Genomic DNA, 20647 nt, shown 5'->3' on the forward strand with positions numbered 1-20647 from the left:
TCATGAGATAGATCCCCTGACATGCTATGAAGTAGCATGGAATCACTGACATGTGAATATCTTTGTTATTTGTGTTTGTCCTTGTATCGGTTTTTCGTAATTTCTCTCTTGAATCAATAAAGTCAGATTGGTTTTCTAAAAAAAAAGAAAAAACACGCGTTCGACGGTCCTAAATTGCCGTTGGCGTGAGACGCCTCAAAAGTCCAAAGCTGCCCAGTTTCACGGATACAGTTCTCCAGAGATATCCTAAATAAATTTCATCATCCAATTCTAAAAAAAAAGAAGTCTTCCCACTCAAAAACGTTAAAAAAATCCTCTCAAATAAAGAAGAACCTGAATTTGGTCTCCGCACATTGTTACATTGTTATTGGCGTAGCTACTTTGGTTTTTTCTCTCCTTTTGGTGATGCTGATGCTGATGCTTTGCTTGGCTGTGCTATAGTTTTTTCTCTCCTTTTGGTGATGCTGATGCCTTTCTGGGCAGTGCTACAGTTCAGCAAGTTCGTCCGTCCACAAGTCTTATGTGTCCGATCTTGCGAAAATTAATAAATCGGTGAGCAATCTAGGGAAAGGCGTGTGGATTGTCATCATTTCTATTGTCTATCATCTTTTTCATTTTATTGTTTGTTAAACATACTTTACCTACTTCCCTCTATTCTAAAATAATTTTAGCACAAAACAGTTGTGCCACACACCGAGCCTAAACTTGGCATTGCAAAAATATTGTTCAGAATCGTGTAAATCTTACGTCCCCAAACTCGCGCGAATGCACATGTACGGTTGGCAACTAGTAAATAATCGGATTATTTCTCTGTCTTAGATACCTCCCAACAAAAGAAACTAGAGATCACGAAATGCTCAGTTCATGATTCCTAAACACATGTATTAGCGTCGCAGTCGCAGGAGATGCTCTTAGCAGGCGCGCAGCCACCCCCGGGGGTGCACACGCTCTCCATGCAGCACTTCATCGTTTGGCAGATGACCGGCGAGCAGCAGGTGCACCGGTCACAGTTCCTCAGCGTGGTGCTTCCGGCGGTAGGGAACACACTCCGCAGCAGCTCATCCAACGGCCGCTGCCCGGGCACGAACTTCTCCCCATGGTAGGCCACGCTTCTACCTGCATGCATATATAAATTTGCCATAAACATATCATCTAAAAGATTTGGATACATATTTTGGTTAAGGGGTAAAAAATTACTTATGATTTCTGAAAATGAAGAACCAATAAGTTAAACGTACCTTGGGCTATGAGCGTGGTGTATAGCAGGGACAGGAGCGCAACTGTGAGAAAGATGTTGGTATGTTTGGCCATGGTGGTAATCACACAAAGAAATAGGTCGGCTACTATGGTCTCACTCAGTGGAGGGCACTTTTTCTTCCTAATGGAGACGAAGGATGCGAGGAAGATGAAACGATCTGGTGATGGAGGCAATTTATGCATGAAGGTGGCACTTGTGTGAGGAATGTCCGGTAAAAAAAAACTTGTGTCAGGAATGTGTTAATTTGATAAGTAAATGCATTGAAACCATGCCCTGTAATGGATATATTGCTGGTCGTAACTTCCGCTTTGTGCGCATTTTATGGTATGGAAGATTAAATGCATTGAAACCAGGCTTGTAAATGGAAATTATGTCGGAGTTACCAATTCCGTTTTATGCATGCATTTGAAACTCCTCATCGTATGTGAAGCAGTTAATTTTACCTTTAATTAGCGCGAGTAGATAAACATGTTTTTTTTTACATCTGATAAACATGATTCCTACTATATTTTAGGAGTTACTACGAGTTACTACCTCCGTCCAACAATTGTAGACATACTAGTCTTCCTTTGACCAAGCCTTTGATCAAAATTTACTTCCTAAAATACTTCCTCCATCCCATATTAAGTTACTTTCTATTACATGTATGTAGACGCTTTTTAGGTATATATACATCCATATTTTGGCAAATTTGGGCAAATTTAGTCACTTAATATGGGACCGAGGGTGTATATTACAAAACTTGTTTATTTATTCGTAACTTTGGTTTAAAAAAAGTTAGTACAATAATTTGGTTGGTAACGTATCCAGTGCAAACTCACGTGTACCATTGGATCTAAAATGTTAAGATCTCTAACTGCGGCCAACATAGGTTCAAATGAGTTTAGCGAGTTAAACCGGGTTGAACCAGACACGTCGGGCTGAGGTGGACAAAGTGGGGCCTACGTGAGGGGCTAGCTCGCAAGACTTGCAACATTTTTTGCACAAATCCCCTTTGGATCACTACTACAAAACGCAACATATGTGAAGAGTCATCACTAGTGCGCGGAGGAGGCCCGCCACTGATGTGAGTCATCAGTGGCGGGCGCGTGAGGACATTCACTGATGACCCAACATCAGTGGTGGGCGCGTCATGCCCGTCACTCATGACCCCTCATCAGTGGAAAATGTAAAATTAACCAAAAAAATATCAGTGGCGGGCTTTGCGTCTAGGCCCACCACTGATGACCCCTTGAGACCATTGAAGATTGAAAAAATCATAACTAATTCATTAAAAGTTCAGAAAAATGAGATTCTTTTTGCTGAGGTCTTATTTTTTTGCTTAACATAGGGGAACAATAATATCAAATGGTAACATTTTAAAAATGACCCATGTAGTACAATCTTGTTGTTTCCCATAGTTTAACTTTAGATTTTAAGCCAAATGATCAAAGTTTTGTCCATTTCTGTGCCATAATTCATGATAATGTATCCATTTTTTTGTAAAAAAATGTGCATCTTTTCATGACAAACAATATTACCAAAGACGTTTACAATTGTTGGTTATAAGAAATGATTTTTCATTTTCCAAATGCAATAAAGGGGTATTTTGTGAAATAATTACACTTAATATGGTTTCAAATGGCACCTATCTAATTTTCATACAAAGTAGAACCTTCTTGATTGCTAGTGCCCAAAGGTTTTGAATTTTGTAGCTTTCTATCTACCTTTTCCCATTTAAATGAATTTCTGGCGATTTCGCAAAAGTAATTCAAATTTGGACTACAGGTGTGTGATGGTTTGTTCTTAAAAATTCCAAAAATCATTTTAAGGTATCCAAGTAAGTATTATCTAAGATTCATAAAGGTGTTGAAATATCCAACACCATGATACGGAAAGATGTGCCGACTATTTCCACCACATCTTGAAAAAAGTCAAACAATGTTAAGAAAATGTAAAAAAAAATCCACTCTTTAGCATGGAGTCCTTATATGTGTACTAGTTTCCATTACAAATGATAAACTTGAATTTTGAAAAGTGTGCACATAAATTGTTCACAAAATAGACTACCTGGTATGAATGTTTATGGCTTTCAAGCGAAATGACAAAAGTGGCTGACATTTTTATTCAATAATTCATGATATTGTATTTATTTTTTTGCACAAAGAAGCATATTGCCATGTTAAATAGTATTCCCAAAGATATTTACATATGTCTATTTTAAAAATATCATTTCTTTCCATTTTTCAAATGCAAAATTTCATCTTTTAGGCCATCGGTGTTGGTGAAAGGGAAACCTTGCCCCTGTATGGGTTTTGATGAATGATGACAACATGGTTGAGGAACTAATGAGTTACACGGAGTGCTTCAAGTTTTAGTTCCTCAGAAGAATTGGTTTAGCCTGCATTGACGACACCTAAAAATTGAAGGACGGGTACTGGCATGAAGTATGAAGAACTCAATGAAGAACGAAGAAGAACGTTGAAGCGTAGATTTCTCATAGGTCCTTCCGTACCTTTTTCTTCATTTGAGTATAGGAACACCGTACTACTAAGGAGGGTTTGAAGTGTGAAGCCGGTTTAGGTGAAACCTTATTCTTCATGTTCAGCTTAGGCGAAAACCTTTTTGTGTGTGTGTTTTTCGTCGGAGTGAAAAATGAAACATTTCACGCTTTACAGAAACTTCCGCGTGAAGTCTTCACTCCGATTTCAAATGTGTTTGAAAATCTTTGTCACTTTATGTTTTGACCACGTAATCTTACCGTTGTGAGACAAAGGGATAAAGTGTGAGCTGGAGTTTCAGGAATCACTTTATCCAATGGGTCTCAATAGTTAGATCGACAGAGGCCGAGACTATATAAGTCGACCCACCCTGACCGGATTCAGTGGTGATCCCAAAGGAAACGTTTTTGAAGTACACATGAAGAAAACCCTTAGAGCTGAACTGAGCGTGAAGAATGGGATCCCCTCTCTAGCCGAGCACTTGAAGCTTATTATTCTTGGTGATTGGCATCACCTAGACGGCTAGGAGTCAGTGTTGAAGAGCAATCGAAGCTTGTAATTCGCCATCAACCAGTCTGTGAAGGTCCGCAGACCACCTCAAGATCTACCATGAGTAACTGGGCGAGACTTCGGTCTTAGCTCAGGAGGATTGGTTGGACTTGTGTGTCCGCGAGTCTTGTGTGACGCAGCCCCCTCAACGGAGACGTAGGATTGTGCCAACAATTTGAACTTCGGAAAACAAATCTCCGTGTCTTCGTGTTCTGGTGATATCGTTCCTCGCTTCTGTATTTCTTGCATCATTGAAGTACAACTGTTATTGCTGTTCTTGTCTCTATTGCTATTGCTATAATCTTGTTCATCTTTCTTCATTTCGCTGCAACTATAAAACTTGCTAAGTAAATCTCTGTTGTTGAAGTATTGCGACTGTTGTCAGTGTTCAGTCTTCATTTTTGAAGAAAACTTAAATTTGATCACATTCACCCCCCCTCCGTGACATACTCGATCTTTCAGTCGGATTTTTAGAGCAAGGCCCGCCAGTGATGCTTGTTTGGGACAAATAGCCCATTTAAGACCCAACCTGCACCCTCCCTATATAATGCTAACCAAACCCTAACCACCCCACTCCTCTCTCTTTCTCTCCCTCTATCCCTCCCTGCCGCCACCTACCTCCCATCTCCCTCACTCCAGATCTCTCCTACCCCTCACCAGCCTGATCCCATCTCACTCCTGATCTCTCCTCCCTCCCCCGCCTGTCGCACCAGTGGCACCTGGGGTACCACCGTTGCGCGACGCGTGGGCTTCGTCTCCGAGTTCCCAGGAGGGTCTCATCCCGGGCTACAGCCACGAGCAGCCCGGCAAGCTACCAGCCTGGAAGGGCTAGCGGGGCTTCGGGGAATATTCCCGCCGGGACACCTCCCGGGAAGCCACTTGCCGGGAGGGGGTTCCCAAATGTGGTCAGGCCTGGGAAGGCGGGAAGGCGGCGACGATGTTGTTGAGCGCCGCAACGCCGGCATGGAGGGAAAAGACCCCCGGCGGGAACCTCGTTGATTGGAAGGTTTCGCCGGAGATTCCCCTCACCCACACCTTGAGGGTTTCCAAATCCACGCCGTCCTGGTGGAGGTGTGTCCTCTCCCCGGGACCCGTGTACATCCACACGGGCCGGGAGCGCAGTTAGAGCGGCGCGATGCGCCGGCTGATGAAGGTACGCGCCACGTCCACATCGGTGAGCCCCACTAGCCGCAGCGCCTTGATCTTCTCCATGATGGGCAGGAGATCGGCGTCACGATGGTACCTGTCCTGCCAGCCGCTGTGGGGTTGCGGCAGCTCCGTGGGCGAGAGCATGAACTCTTGGAGGTCTTCCACTCGGACCCAGCACCAGTCGCCAAGCCACTCCTTCTCAATCTTCTTCTCCGACCGGATGATGAACTCGGATTTCATCTGGTTGCGGGCGCGGAACACCACCCCCCACGACATCGCTTTCGCGTTGTCAATCCGAGGGTAGAAATAGTGACGGAAGAGGGCCACCGACGGCATCACCCCCACGAACGCTTCGCAGAGGAACTAGAAGGTGGCGAGGAGGAAGAGCGACGTGGGATGGAGCTGCGCCACCCGCAGCTGGTACGACTCCATCAGCGCGTGGAGGAATAGCGAGAATGGCGGCACCAGCCCGGTGAGGATGAAGCGCCCGAACACCCGGAAGTCCTTGTCCTCGTGCTCGGCGCCCGCGGGGAAGATCAGGGTCTCCCCGTGCTCGTTGAACTTGGAGGCGACGGCATGCCGGATCTTGTCCAGCGCCTCGCCGTTGTAGCCAGGCCGGTAGAAGGCGAGCGTGGCCCGCATCTCCCGCTTCCTCCGGTCTTTGTCGGGGGCTGCCTTGGTTGCCGCCTCGCTCCAGCTGGCCGCCGCTCTCTTCGAGACCTACACCTCTTTTCCCTTCCTGGTGGTGGGGGGCGCCATGGGGAACGGGGGTGGAAGCTAGCAAGAACACTTGGGTGCGAGATGCAAAGGAGGTTGAAGGCGAAGGCCGTGGGGAGCAGAGTGTTTTCCCCTTTTGGCAACAGTAAAAACTTTATAGCGCCCGGCCGTTTGGTAACAGCCGGTTCCGTACTCTACGGGTGCGCGGGGATAACTCCTAATCAAAAGGAGTAATGCGGGGAGTGGCCTTAACTTCCCTGTTTAAGGGGGAGGTTAGGGCGGAAATCACGCGCCCACTACTCCGTCTGTAACGGCGAAGTACTAGGGGCAGCGAAGGGACGCGGGCCCGAGGCGGATCGGGGCCCACGCGTCGGTTGTGGGCGTAGCCCGGCAACCGACCTGGGGAAAGATCATCCGGGAACAGGTGTTGCCGGCCCACGCCCGGAGGCTACTGTCGCACCAGTGGCACCCGGGGTACCACCATTGCGCGACGCGTGGGCTTCGTCTCCGAGTTCCCGGGAGGGTCTCATCCCGGGCTGCAGCCACGAGCAGCCCGGCAAGTTACCAGCTTGGAAGGGCTAGCGGGGCTTCGGGGAATATTCCCGCCGGGACACCTCCCGGGAAGCCACTTGCCGGGAGGGGGTTCCCGAATATGGTCAGGCCTGGGTGCCTCCCGGGAAGCCACTTGCCGGGAGGAGGGGTTCCCGGGCACAGGCTCCCGCCACAAGGGTGGGGCCCAGCGGGCAGAGAAGCGGCGCCACGCGGGCGCGTGCCAGGCGTCAAGTGCGCAGTCTTGCCAGGGCAAGGAGTGAGGCGCACGGCGCATTAAATGAGCCGACAGGAGGGGCGTTACCCGTCTAAGTCAGCTGAACAGTGGCTGTCCGATCCTACCTTTAGGGTTTTAGACCCCTAGCAGCGGAATTGGCGCTCATGCACGCCCACCAGCGCACCGAGGAAGAGTTGCCATGTCTCCCTGCTCGACACTTGTAATGCATGCACCGTGGCACCTGTGGTATCCCCTTGGTTATAAAAGGAGGACCCCCAACGACGGTCAAAGGGTTGGTGGTTCATTCGTTCGAATCCCAGCGGGTTCCAGTAGGCTATTATTTGGGTTCAGCTCGATCCGCTCACGGTCAGCTTCTAGCTTTAGCAGAGCAGGGTAAGGATCACTTAGCTAAAAGGGAAAGAGCGCCCGGGAACCCACTTGGCAACCTGTAAACACCTGGTTTTGTGGTAATACCAGCTCAGACAAGCAGAACGTAGGGTTTTACACCTCCGGGTGGCCCGAACCTGGGTAAAAACGTGCATGCATGTGTCCTTAGCTTGCATGTATTCTGGGTACATTACTTTGCAGGTTGCGTACGCCATCGGCCACGCCGGCGATCGCCGTAGCGATCCCCGATGCCCCTGCCGAACCTAAAAGGGAGTGTGCCAGCACGCCCCTGGTGTCGGAGCCCCATGCGACGACACCGCCACAACTCCTCTCCACCCTCACCCGAGCCGGCACCACCGCCCCTCCCCCTCCCCACCCACCCCCCCCCCCCCCCCGCGCCACAACCCCTCTCCGCCGGCGGCCCCCTCCTCCCTCACTAGTAGCGGCGACCGCGCGCGCGTGGAGGAGCGGCGGCGGCAGTAGCACTTGGAGGATCGCAGTAGCGCACGCATGTGTGTGGAGTAGCCAGCATCGTGCGCTGGGGCTTGAGCGGCGGCGGCGCGTGGATTCGGCCTGCCTTGGCCCACCAGATGCGGATCCCACCGACCAAGCCGCCGGATACGGATGTCTTCGGCCCGGCTGCCCACAGTACGCATCTCTCCCTCTCTCTTTCTCTCGGTGTTTACTAAATCTCTCTCTCTCTCGCAGATTTTTTGGTGGCCGGCTCGCCGACGTGGAGACGAGGTCGGCGCTGCCATCCCTCCCGTCTCAGGGCCGACCATCGACTTCCTCCCGGCGGCAGTGTCCACGAACTCATTTTGTGATCTGTTTTTTTATTTGTTGTATGCGATTCGTGTATCAGTTCATCAATCTGGTTGAATAAATTACCGATTTGCAATTTGTTAATTCATCGTGTGCAGTGTGCTGGCCAGTGGCTAGTTTTTTTTAAATGACGAAAATGATTATCACTATCGGGCTTTACACTTTTCATAACTGATGGCCACCACATCAGTAACAGGCGTCAAACCTGCCAGTGATGGACACCCCATCACTGGCATCTAGGTTGTGACATGTGAGACGCCCGCCAGTGATGTTATTTTATGCCCGTTACTAATGAGCCATTATGTAGTAGTGGATTCGTATTCTCTTCAACTCGTGGTCCACACCTACACCAATATCCGATTATCCTCACACATGGCTCCATGAAACCAAGTTCCCCATTGGAGGTGATTGTTCTAGCCAGAACAACAACACCTGCACCACGACCGGCTCCCCCACGGTCAAGGTAGCCAACCAACACCTGCCGTTACGGTCGCCAGTCGCCACAGAGGCCGCCACATGGGCCGCCATCCCGAGACATCCAAAAGGCCAACCTCACCCACCAACCAAAGATAGGGAGCCGCAAGCGTGCAACCGGCCACTCCACGTTGCCACGTCCAAGCTTTTTTCACGGTAGGAGAAACAAAAACGACTTATTTCTCTCTTAGCGGGGGCAAAAGGTGATAGTTTTATGAAAGAAATTACACATGCCTTCGTATTTACAAGTGAATGTTTTAGGGCTCTTTTATTAAAAGGGCTATGTAGGATTTTTAATTCTTAGGTATTAATCCTACATCTACATGAGTTGTTGCTTTAGAGAAAAAAAATATGATTATGTTTTCTTAAGATTTGTTTGCATTAGATTTGGTATGAACATCTAAGTTTAGTCGGCCAACAGGATTTTAATGTGTTTTTTTTGCATAATTCAAACATCGATTTCAGCTTTACACTAATATGGCATGACGCTCGTCCTACATCTTCTTTATCTTCAGGCTTTGCAAACCCTGTTGGTCAAAGATACACTTGACATTTTGAGATGGTTCTATGTAGGAGTACTTATTTTTCATGAGATAGATCCCCTGACATGCTATGAGTCCCAGGTTAGATGATCCCAGTCCGTTTTCGATAGTGTACCGGCTTGAGAACAGAGGGTTAATTAGAGCTTGTACGCCTGACAGCTTGAGCTGAGCTGAAGAAAACCCACTGTGTAAAACCGTGCAGCTAGCAGGACCCATCCACAGCGGCCACAGATCAACCCACTAGATTTTGCTGATCTCATTCTGTCCACACCTTCCCAATGCTGCATTCCTTGCACTGGAGCGGAGAAAGTAGCCCATTCCTCCTTCCTGATTTATAATATTCCAATGCCCCGAATCCTATGGATGAATGGTAAAGGAGCCTACACCAGTCTTCATTCTCAATTGTGCGAAAGCAGGGAAATAAATAATTGAAAATGCAATCTCCCATGGTGGAGTCTGTGGATGGATGGCAGTGAATATATTAAAAGTCTACAAAAATATTCTATTTTTCTCATGCAAACATTGCTCACAGTAAGAAGAAGTTCTTCTTTACTGTCAGAAAAGAAGAAGGAGATCTACTTCTATAAACCGGCTTAGTCACTTAAGGAAAAAAACTAACTGACACAATTTATACTAGCTGCAGCTGATGGAGGCAGGTGCTCAATAAATACAATCTACTGTTCTCTCAGGTGCCAATGAAATTATCAGCAGTGCTCTTTTGTCTGAACTCTGAAGGCGATGCTCCAGCCGAGAGAGAGCCTGCCAATGCCAACAGCCAGCCTTGCACAGAGATTCCAGATCTCTTGGCTGCCTAGCCTGATCATTTGCTTCCCGCCTGCACACAGCAGAAGACGTACTACTACATAGATATGCAAAAACCAAGCAGATAAGTGCGGTGCGTCCTTCAAAAAGCCATCAAACTACACCACCCCCGCCTCTATTTGGTTTCTTGCGCCGCTCCTCTCCTCTCCTCTACGCCGGGTGTATAAAAATCATGCATGAACGCTGCTGATTGATATGGCATGCATGTGTGTGTTTGCGCGCGCTCGCGGCCGGGGTGGGCGGGGCATCTTGCACTGTAGGCTGCTGTTGCCCCCTAGCGCTAGCTCCTCCTCCCCCACACCCTGCCCCGGCCTGCTGCCTGCCAAAGAGCATTTGGACACGTCGCCTTGGCCTCTCCCTTCCCTGCCCTGCCATCGCCTGCATGCCTTGCTTGCTTGGATTTGCTCAAGCATATCAAAGCTGGGCACTCATCACTCGCTGCATGATGGCTGCAGCTTAGCCACAACGGGGCAGCAGCTGTGCCACTGGAGCAGTAGTACACAAAGAAAGCAAGTGGCATTAATTTGCTCGTGTTTGGAAAGAAGAATTGTCCCTTTGCTACAATTGCATATGCTTTGAAAGCCACATGCATGTGTATCAACAGTGCATGAGAGGGAATGAATGATATACACTATAGTTAAAGACACGTTCATGAGGTGGTGCATTTTATATGTATACATGAGGTGATGAATCCCATGAACTAAAGCCCTCCACATGCTCTACATATAACTATTTCTACACCCTTCTCTCCATGATGGCATGATCCAAAGAAAGGACCCGGCCCCCATGCCCTGTCTTTTTTGCTTTGGGCTACGTATGGGCATTAGCCACTTTCAATTTTTGGTATGCATCAATTAATGCCACTGCTCCTCGGTAGGGCCCTGTCTGGTTCTTGCTGGCTTGTGAAGAGCCTGAATAAGATCTCTCTGATCAGTGCCAAGATCATCAGGGGGGCCTGCTTCTGCTGCTTTACATTCAAGTGGGCACCGATGCCTTTCATCTTCTTCCTGGTGCTAGCAAGATAAAACCCCTCCCTGGACCAATCGCTTCCCTGCTTCTTTGCCTCAAGGTCTTCGTCAGTCGTCACAAGCCATTCACCTGCGTTGTAGGCATTCTATCAGGAAATGTTCTGCTTTCCATTTTAGGTGCATCTGCTAATGAGCTTCAGTTGATAGCTGCTGCTTCTTCCACTAGCGGATCATCTCTTGTGACACTTGAAAAGCTTGCTGCTTTTGCTGTTGCTAGCTCTTTCAGATTGAAATCTCTGTAGGAGAGTAGCTAGGAAGGAGGCGTTTCATAGGCCGTCTTCGTCGGTGCTTTCTCCATGATTTAATAAGGTTTGGCTACTAATTTCCTAGTTCCTCTAGCTTCGGACAGATTCCTGAGCTGTGCCCACTTTGTTTACTCTGAGATAATTTCACTTCTTGTTTTGCTTATCTTTTTTATCGTCGTTTCTTTGTTTGGTAAAACGACTTGGAATGGAAGATCTTTCTTTTTGGGAAAGGAATGGAAGATCTCTAGTGCTTGCTCTGTTCATTCTTGTGGTACTTGCTAGGATGAGCAGGTGTAAAAAGCTTAAAAGTGAGAATGTGGAAAATGAGCAGGTGGATAAGCACAATTTCTTATGACAGTGGCTACTGTACTGAGGCCTCTAGCCTTTTTTCCATTTATTCTGGTGCTTTCTTGTGCTGCCCCATTTGAAAATTTTCGGGAGAAACATCCCATTTTACTGTAAGCTTTAGGTGACTGTTTTTTTTTAAAAGATCAAGTATGCTTTAGATGACTATGTTTATGTGGTGCATAGCCTAGCAGATAGGTGAGCCTTTTTCTCCTATGGTTTCGGTCTCATGCCATGTATGCTTTGTGCAATTCCGTGTACATTTGTGCTACAAATGTGCACAGTAGGCCTTGCCATGAATTTTCTACCTTGTAGGAGCTACAATCCGCTAACTTTGTCTCGAGCAGTGTTGATGTCACCAATTATTTGGCTCTTACTATATACTACTACTTCACTGCTTTGTTTCCGGTCTTTTAAAATTGGGTACAAGGTTTGAAGCCCCGTCCGGCCTCAAGATGTCCAGTAGCGATCCATCTTATCAGCAGCTGGGGTTGGACGCCATCAGCACTTGTTTCATCCCCAGCAGCAGCGGCAGCATGATGATGTGTTCATCCGAAGCGCCATTCTTCCACCCAAGCATCGTCGTCCCGCACGATGCGAGCTTCCTCTCCGGCTCCGGCTCCGGCGTCGGTGCAGACGTGGCCGCGCATTACAACTACATGGCGAACGACGCCATGGAGACGGACGAGGACGCCTACGCCGGCGCCGAGAGCTGCAGCACCGTGCACTCCATGTCCATGCTCCCCGCCTTCGCCGCCGGCCCGCTGGGCTTCTTCCAGTACGGCGGCCCGGCTGACGTCACCATCGCTCAGCCGCCGTCCAGGATGTCCAAGCTGATCACTGGAGAGCCACACTGCAACAGCTGGCTCTACGACGGACCCAGCGCCGTCTCGATCCATGAGCCGTATTACCTGGCGCCGTTCTCCGGCGCCGGCAGCTTCCCGGCCGCGAGCGGGCTCTCGCTCAGGCTCGGTGCTGCCCTGTCTTCGTCGGTCACCATGGCGAGCTTGCCGGAGCAGTCCTCGGATGTGAGCTGCTCTGGCCTAACCCATGCCAACAGCGAAGGCTTTGGCTATCAGCAGCAGCCTGAGACGACCGTGAAGGCACACGCAGAAAGCGACGACGGCATGCCGATGCCGTTCCAGCTTCCTCCTTACCCAGAGATGTACTCGACGCCTCCGCAGTTGTCGCAGGTGCTGCCGCGGTCGAGATACGCGCACGTTGCTCAGGAGTTGCTCAACGGCTTCGCTGCCTGTCTTCTGAACGACGTGGCCGACCACAATATCAGTGATTTTGGTCCAGGGAACGGCGGCATTGGCAGTGAGGCGAGCTCCAACAAGCTGATGCTCCCCTCCATCGAGCAACGGCAAGACGATGTGAGGGGCGATCTCCTGAGGCTCCTACAGCTGGTGAGTGAGCAGAGCTAATTAAGCTCCTGAATTCCTTGTCACACGCACTTTTGACACTCTTTGTTACGGATGCAGATGGACCAGAGGTGCAACCGGTGCTTCGACGACATCCAGGCCACGGCGTCCAGATTCAGCAGCATGGTGGCGCACTCAGGTGGAGGCGGCGGCGGCGGCGCCATTGTTGCCGCGCCACGGTTCGCGCACCGTGCGGTTTGGGCGACGTACCAGAGGCTCAGGAAGCGGATCACGGGCATGATGGTGGCTGTGGCACAGAGGGAGCAGCAGCCGTCGTCGCTGGCTGACAAGGAGCGGAGGTGGGAGTCGTCCTTCATCCAGAAGCACTGGGCGCTGCAGCAGCTCCGGCGCGGCGACCAGCAGTCCTGGCGGCCCCAGCGCGGCTTGCCCGAGAAGTCCGTCGCCGTCCTCAAAGCGTGGATGTTCGAGAACTTCCTCCGTCCGTAAGTGCCAAATCGCTAATGCCAATGATTCTGAGTCTGAACCCACAGCATCTTACTCTGAATGTATCCACATGCCAAATTGCTTCTCCGTATTACTGAACATGATACATTCCTGACTGAAAACTTTACGAGACGCACAATTTGATGTCCCGTTTTCAGGTACCCGAAAGACAACGAGAAGGACATGCTGGCGGCCAGGAGCGGTCTGAGCAGGAGCCAGGTGCAGTTAATCTCTCATCAGGCTTTTCCACCATGGAACTTGTTTGTCATATCTGATCAACTTGGAAGAAGAAAAACACATTATATATGAATGTTTCATCTGAATTGCTGTATTTGATAGGTCTCCAACTGGTTCATAAACGCGCGTGTCCGGCTGTGGAAGCCCATGATCGAGGAGATGTACGAGGAGCTCAAGAGGAGCTCGGGAGGCCGGGAGGTCGAGCATCTCAGCAGCAAAGATGTCGTCTGTTAGAAAGGGGGCAGGCACGGCTAAGGTTGGGACTGTATGAGTATTAGCTATGCTCTCAGATCTTCTTAAGCATCGGTGCCCAAGGCCGGTTAATTAGCCACTCATGCATGAGTCATGTCTCTGGCTATTGTTCATCTGATCAATATATCTATGTAACCTTCTAATTAGATTGCAGTATATAAAAAACTAGCGGGGCGACCCGCACAGATTGCTCGGCTAGATTTGTATAATGTTATGTTTAATGTTTTCATTCTCTAAGAAATTCAATTTAGACCTATTGTGTTTGGAACTGTTCATTGATTTTTATTGAAAAATTTGTTTCTTTATAATTTTTACCTACCAAAATATATAGTTCTTTACCTGTTTTTGTTGATATATATCTTCGGAATGATAAGATCGAATGTTCCGAATGCTTATATGAGCTTAAATTCATAACACAATATACCGTAGATTAGATACGCATGGCATGTTTTACTGAGAGGTTTTATTTTATTTAACATCATGTGCAATAGAAAAGTGTTGAGCTTATATTGGAACATATGTGTTTTTAGTTGTGTTTCAATTTGCATGTCAAATTTTTATTTTAGATATTTTAAAAGTTTCATTTTAGATATTGATTATAGATTTTAAGAATTCTTTTAATGGATGATGCAGCATGCACTAATTTTTATCTACCCAATTTGTATCTATTAGGCCCATCATTTAATGGCCTTTATGACTTTTTCGAGATTTTTTTCGTTTGACATGAAAATCCTCCTTATTTCGTCATATTGTTTCAGGTAATTCTTTTATTGCTTACAGTGGCCGATAGCGATAGATTTTCAACTTCAGGTGTCTGATTTGCAATCATGGGTTTGGGTGCGCCTATGCATGGTAGATTGGCTTCTAACTTGCGTTTTCGTTGCAAGCCTGCTACCGCCGCCTAGCAAATGTTGACGCATGCATGGATTCGACGACGATGCATATGTGGATGTATGGAAGCCCAATGTGTTAGCTAGTCATGTTTTTCCATCCGATACACATAGCATTTACACATTTAGTGATTAGGTGATGTGACGTTTTCTCTCTCAGCGACAGTATTCCCTTCGATCCATAAAAAATGTCGCTCATTTTGTACTAAGTGAGCGACACTTATTATGGATCGGAGCGAGTATTAAACTTTGCACTTCTACCGCTTCATCTAATGTGCCGGCCTTTGAGATTGTCGGAAATTATATTTATGAGCTAGGCCCAAATATTCAATCGGAACACCTTCACAGACACAATGTGGTTGTTCATTGTTCATGATACCGAGTTCCTTGGGGTACACACATGTTGATGTTACCGTTGACCAGTTCCTTTTTTGCAATAAATCGTTCCATGCCACAGTCATGCCATATTATTCTTGTTCACCGATCTCATCGGCACATGAAATGCTTAGCTTCATATATGTTTGCCTCTCTGATGACAAAGAAAGTAAATACTATGGATCCTATCAATTTACACCACTTTTGAACACGGTATCGGCGCCTTTCACCACTCGGTGACACTTGGTACATTGCCCATAGACTCCGACCTCATGGCCATGACAAGGGCCTGACCAACTTCCATCGGCCCAATCGGAAAGAAAAAAAATCGACCATGGTGATGGCCATTCGCATGGTTATTGGGCTACAATGCCAATGACGTCAACCTGTATCGGCGCCAATAATAGCAGTGCAGTCGACCTCCACGCTCTACTCATGCACCCCTCCCCTTCACACACATGTTCGCATCGATCGCTACATCCAAGAAGGGGAACGAAGTGGTGCCACTATTTTATGTTCTCGATGGCCTTGTGGGAATTGACATGTGGGCCTAGGTGATCAGAACAGTTGTTAGCAGCGCGGAAGCTTGAGATTCAGGCTACCAACTTACCCTCAGAGTGGTCGTTATATCAATTTTTTCACTCCTATGACGTTCTCGACTAGCAGTGATGGTCCCTCGCCTTTAGTCACACCACCATTTGATTAAACATAAAACACTAATCTTGCGCAAGTCTTATAAAAATGGTTGTAAAGTGACCTGAGGGGCAGAATGGTGGGGTCCTTTGGTATTTACTCATTAAAAAATACATACATGGGTGAGCACAAATATGTAGAGGTGTTAGTTTTGTACGATTGTTTACATTTATGATTTTGATAAGATACGGGGTGATTTAGGCTGCGAAAATACCGCACATACGACACTTGAAGACACGATTCTGTTCGACGATCAAGGCAATGTAGCTTAGAGACCGTTGGGAGCCGCGGGGTTGGTCGTAAGTGTCACGGAGAATGAGGTTAGGACCTGTCGTGACCCACTTACCCAAAAAAATAGGACTTAAATATGCAGTTTTAGTAATTTTAGGACTAATTTGACACCTTGTCAATAATATTAGGATCAAGTGTGCATTTAATCTAATTTTATAACTTTAGTCATGTCCAGCAGGCCCTTTAGCAGCTGACGTGTATTCGGTTAGCGTGTCACGTAGGTTGGTCAAACGTTTTTGAACGAGCTTAGGACCTATCATGATACACTTCCCAAAAAAATAGGACCTAAATATGCACTTTAGTAATTTTAGGACTAATTTGATACCTCGTTAATAATATTAGGACCGCTGGTGTATTTTACTCTAATAAATACTACTCCCTTTAATTCATAATAATAAGCGTCGGGAATTCAGTAAAAAGTTGTATTAACTTGGTAGTAGATCGTATGTATAGCACCTCTCGTTTGCTGGTCTGCCACTGCAGATGTATAGTTCACTCGCGTCTATTTATTTTTCACTGTTAAAATAATATATCTGTCCATTTATGCAATGGGCTTGGCCCAAAGATGAAAGTAGAATTGTGGAACCCAACTAACCAATTGGATCCTCTTTGCCCTAAAAAAAACCAATTGGATCCTCTTTTGATATTGCATCTTTTATGGTATGATTTTAGCCTTCAACTATTTTTGCTGCATAATACTACAGAAACAACACCGATAAAAATAACATACAGTCATACAGTATACGTAAGCAACAGACACATAGGGGTTTCCAAAAAGAAAGAACACGTAGGGATGTGGATCCCAAACTCAAGGATAGGGGAACCGGTCTTTGCACTTTGGGCTAGTCCGAGGTTTTACCAGAGACATGGTGAAATTCCTGACATCATGTTTCGGGATACAGAGCGAACATAATTTACTTTTTTCTGATACTTCGTGAAAACAATAAATTGATGAACACGTTACACGTGCAAGCTAAACTGCAGCAAAAAAGTAACACGAACATGCACAGAAAGGTGCAACACCTACAATGCACAATGCGTGCATGTCAGAGGATGCTTTCTATCATCAGGCCTCACGCCGTAGACATGTCTTGCTAGTACGGGAATGCTTTGACTTCTGTGGCAGCACAGCACAGCGATATCTCCTGTTGTTATCCAGTAGTTGGGAATTGACTTTCCTGTGTGGACTGCCGCCGGAGCTGGAGTTATCAATTGCTTGCGCTCGGCGGAGCATGGACGGTGCGTGCGTGCAGCTGCATCTGATCTGCATCGATGGCATGGTCAACGGGGCTTTTCTTAACTTGCCGCCCCCAGCGCTCTCCGGCGGAAACAGCTGCGGGCCGTGTCAATCTTGGTGGAATCCGATGGTGTTTTATGGGCGGTTTGGTCTGTCACCGTGTGTGTTTTGACTTTGTTGGAGTTCGCTGTGTCGCCGACATCCTCGATGCACATGTGAGAACCTCACGTGGTGTGCGCTGCTCGCTCGCTGGACGGCCGCCCCTGGGTTTCCTCCCCACGATTTGCGAGTATTTTACTCTTACTCCGTCCGGTTCAGAAAAAGTAAATGTAAGGCGCATAATTTTGTTTTCTGTCAATATGTTTTAAAATTTGACCAACCTTATAAAAAATATATCAACATATTCAATGTTAAACCAAAATATTCTCAAAATATATATCACAATGGATCTAATAATCCACATTTCTCCTCGTGGATGTTGACACTTTTTGTTATATGGTTATCAAACATTAGAAAGTTTGACGGTCAACAAAAGTTATATGTCATATTTTTAAAACGGATGGAGCAGTATACGATTGTCTCCCTCGCGCCATAGGGTAGGGCTAATATCTGAGATCTACCGTGTATCTAGTACATACGTATGTAGACAAATCAATGGCAATTAATTTGAATTGGAAGGACCTAGTGATGGAGCAAAGAATCTAACATGAGGGGGGCGATTTGGGTGGGGGGTGGGGGTGGGGGGGGCAAAATTAGAGAGCTGGCGCATTTTAAGGGATGTTAAAAAAGCTGATCAGTACTCCCTCTGTTTCATAAAGATTGGCACGGTTTTGAACTACAGCTAGTTCAAATCCGTGCCAACCTTTATGGCACGGAGGGAGTACATATTAAGTAAAATTGTTTTCTTTCGAAAAAGGGAAGGACCCCCGCCTCCGCATCAATAGATGCACACATCCAATTGGTTAGACGCTTGCGATTTAAAATGTTATCATCTCAACACAGACTAACTCATTATTAATCAAGCTAGATATCTATTGAATTGATGCACCTAACCAAAAGTTTGAACTGTCTAGGCTAGTTCAGGCCTTAGAGGGGGGGCCGGGTCGATGAAGGCCGCAACTATTTTTAATTAATAGCGCGTTGGCCGAGTTTTGAACTTAAGACCTCTTGGTTGTGATCCCATATTCAATTGATGCATCTAACGAATTCACCAAAAAGTTCGAACTGTTATATTCCTCTGTCCAACAAAGGATGTCTCAATTTTGACTAAATTTGAATGCATATACACTAAGTCATGTCCAGATACATCTAAATTTTGACAAACTTGAGACATCTTTTGTTGGACGAGGGAGTAGTTGTTCTGAAAAAGGCTATGGCCGAGAATCTAAAAAATGGTAAGGTTGATATGACATACTCTCTCCGTTCCGAAATATAAGTGACGTGGATTTGTATAAGAATCTATACAAATTCACGTCACTTATTTCAGGACGGAGGGAGTATAATTCTCCAACTATCAGAAAACTGAGGAAATCATTCCGAAATCAAAATATCATAAGCCGGTTACATGGTAAAAGTAATAGCGGGAGCATGATTTGCTCAAATTTGGACCTATGTTATCCTCTATGAATTTCTATTCCCACTTGGGCAATGTGTCTTAAAAATATTTAAAATGTTGACTACAACACGTATCTTTACTACTACTTAATTTGCAGTTGGGTCCGTGGTAGCCTCGTAGGCTCGTACGTTGTCCCGTCCCACCCCAACCCGCGATGGATCCCGCAGTCCCGCACCCCCCGCACGGTAAAAAAAAATGCCGCTCACGCCCTCCTCCTCAGCAGTAATCTCCTTCCCCTGCGAGCGCTGTGGCCGCCCTCCTCCCCTGCGCGTCCACCGGCCAAGATCTCCTTCCCTTGCGCGCGCCTCCGCCAACCTCGGCCCGCGCCCTCCAAGCCCGCGACCTCCGCCACCTCCCGAGGCGTGCCCGGCGCCGCCGGCCCCCTCCGAGCCCCGATCCAATCGTCCACTGAGGAATCCCCTCCTCGCTCCGTCTGCTCCTCCCGCGCCGCCACCATCTCGCGGGGCCCTGCCGCCGAGTGCTCCCGCACGCACGTTGTCACCTCACACGCACCCCTGACCCGCTGCCGGTGGCCGGATCCGGTCTCCAGACCGTCACCGCCACCACCAGGATCTTCGTCTTCCCCACCAAGCCATCCTTCTCCGCATCTGCCGCAGCTCTCCTGCCGCCCCCTAGCCCCTCTCCCGCACCGGAACTCGTGTGGCGGCGGCAGAAGAGGCCGGGATCCATCCCCGTCGCGAGGGCACCTCCAGGCGGCCAGGCGGCGAGCGTGGCCTACAGCCTTGTGTCCGTCGCCTCATGGCTCGCCGCCCGCCTCCATCTGCGTGTGCTGCGCGCTGCCCACGATTCCGTCGCCCACCGCGTGTCGGAGCACGGTCTCCGGCACCGGGGATGCCGAGCACCTCCTTTTTGGTTCGGTGGAGGGCGAGGTGATCGCTCCGGCGATCGCCGGCGTGACTATAGACACGAAGTGTTGACACGAGAGTTTACCCAGGTTCAGGCCACCCGGAGGTGTAATACCCTACGTCCTGCTTTGGAGTTGTATTCCTTAGTATGAGTGTTACCGGTTGCCGGAGAGTTCTCGGGCTTTTCTACTTGTCCCTCTAAGGGCTTGGCTACTTGGGTGAATGCTGAACTGGTCGAAACCGAACCATTTGACCAGGGGCGTCGGTCCTCCTTTTATAGACAAGGGGATACCACAGGTGCCTATGCATGCAGCGTGGCACGTTTCCCAGACGCGTGTCACAGCCACATGAAGTACAACTTTGCTCATCCATGCTGGACGTCATGCAGCCCCCGGTCCACTGTACACTGTAGAAAAAATGGTTCGTAGGGTAGTCGCCCTAGCCTTGCTAAGCTAGACTAGACCTGCTGATAAGACTCCTGTCGATGCTTTAAATGCACTGCGCCCGCCGTCTTGTCCTATCTTCACTGTTCTTGCGGGCCCCGCCTGCATGTCCGAGCGTGGGTTGCTGGGGTGCCCCTTCCCGGCTAGCGCACCCGCTAATTGCCAGAAGGCGTTCCTTCAGCTTCCCGGGACCGGGGTTCCCGGGGGCTTCTTGTACTCGGCCCTTAGCTTCACCTTCACCGAGGGTTGTCTCCTCGAGGCAGGCCTCCCAGACTCATCGCTTCCCGGGAGGTCTT

The 20647-nt window shown here is 48.1% G+C and overlaps 1 protein-coding gene across 1 annotated transcript; it reads left to right on the forward strand.

Annotated features, from left to right (window-relative positions):
- Window positions 1-10722: 10722 nt before the first annotated feature.
- LOC100833334 (BEL1-like homeodomain protein 2) lies at window positions 10723-14205 on the forward strand. Its single transcript, XM_010229295.3, has 5 exons — window positions 10723-11303; window positions 12015-12993; window positions 13069-13451; window positions 13611-13671; window positions 13792-14205. Exons 2-5 carry the CDS (start codon window positions 12040-12042, stop codon window positions 13921-13923), a joined length of 1530 nt encoding a protein of 509 aa, XP_010227597.1. The 5' UTR covers window positions 10723-11303; window positions 12015-12039; the 3' UTR covers window positions 13924-14205.
- Window positions 14206-20647: the final 6442 nt, after the last annotated feature.

This window comes from Brachypodium distachyon, chromosome 1 (assembly GCF_000005505.3).
Source record: "Brachypodium distachyon strain Bd21 chromosome 1, Brachypodium_distachyon_v3.0, whole genome shotgun sequence".
In the NCBI taxonomy this organism is placed as follows: Eukaryota; Viridiplantae; Streptophyta; class Magnoliopsida; order Poales; family Poaceae; genus Brachypodium; species Brachypodium distachyon.

Coding starts and splice junctions, on each gene's coding strand:
- LOC100833334 (XM_010229295.3), top strand. CDS start 12,040: ATGTCCAGTAGCGATCCATCTTATCAGCAGCTGGGGTTGGACGCCATC. Junction 13,452..13,610: donor TTCGAGAACTTCCTCCGTCC/GTAAGTGCCAAA, acceptor TCCCGTTTTCAG/GTACCCGAAAGACAACGAGA. Junction 13,672..13,791: donor GCGGTCTGAGCAGGAGCCAG/GTGCAGTTAATC, acceptor TGTATTTGATAG/GTCTCCAACTGGTTCATAAA.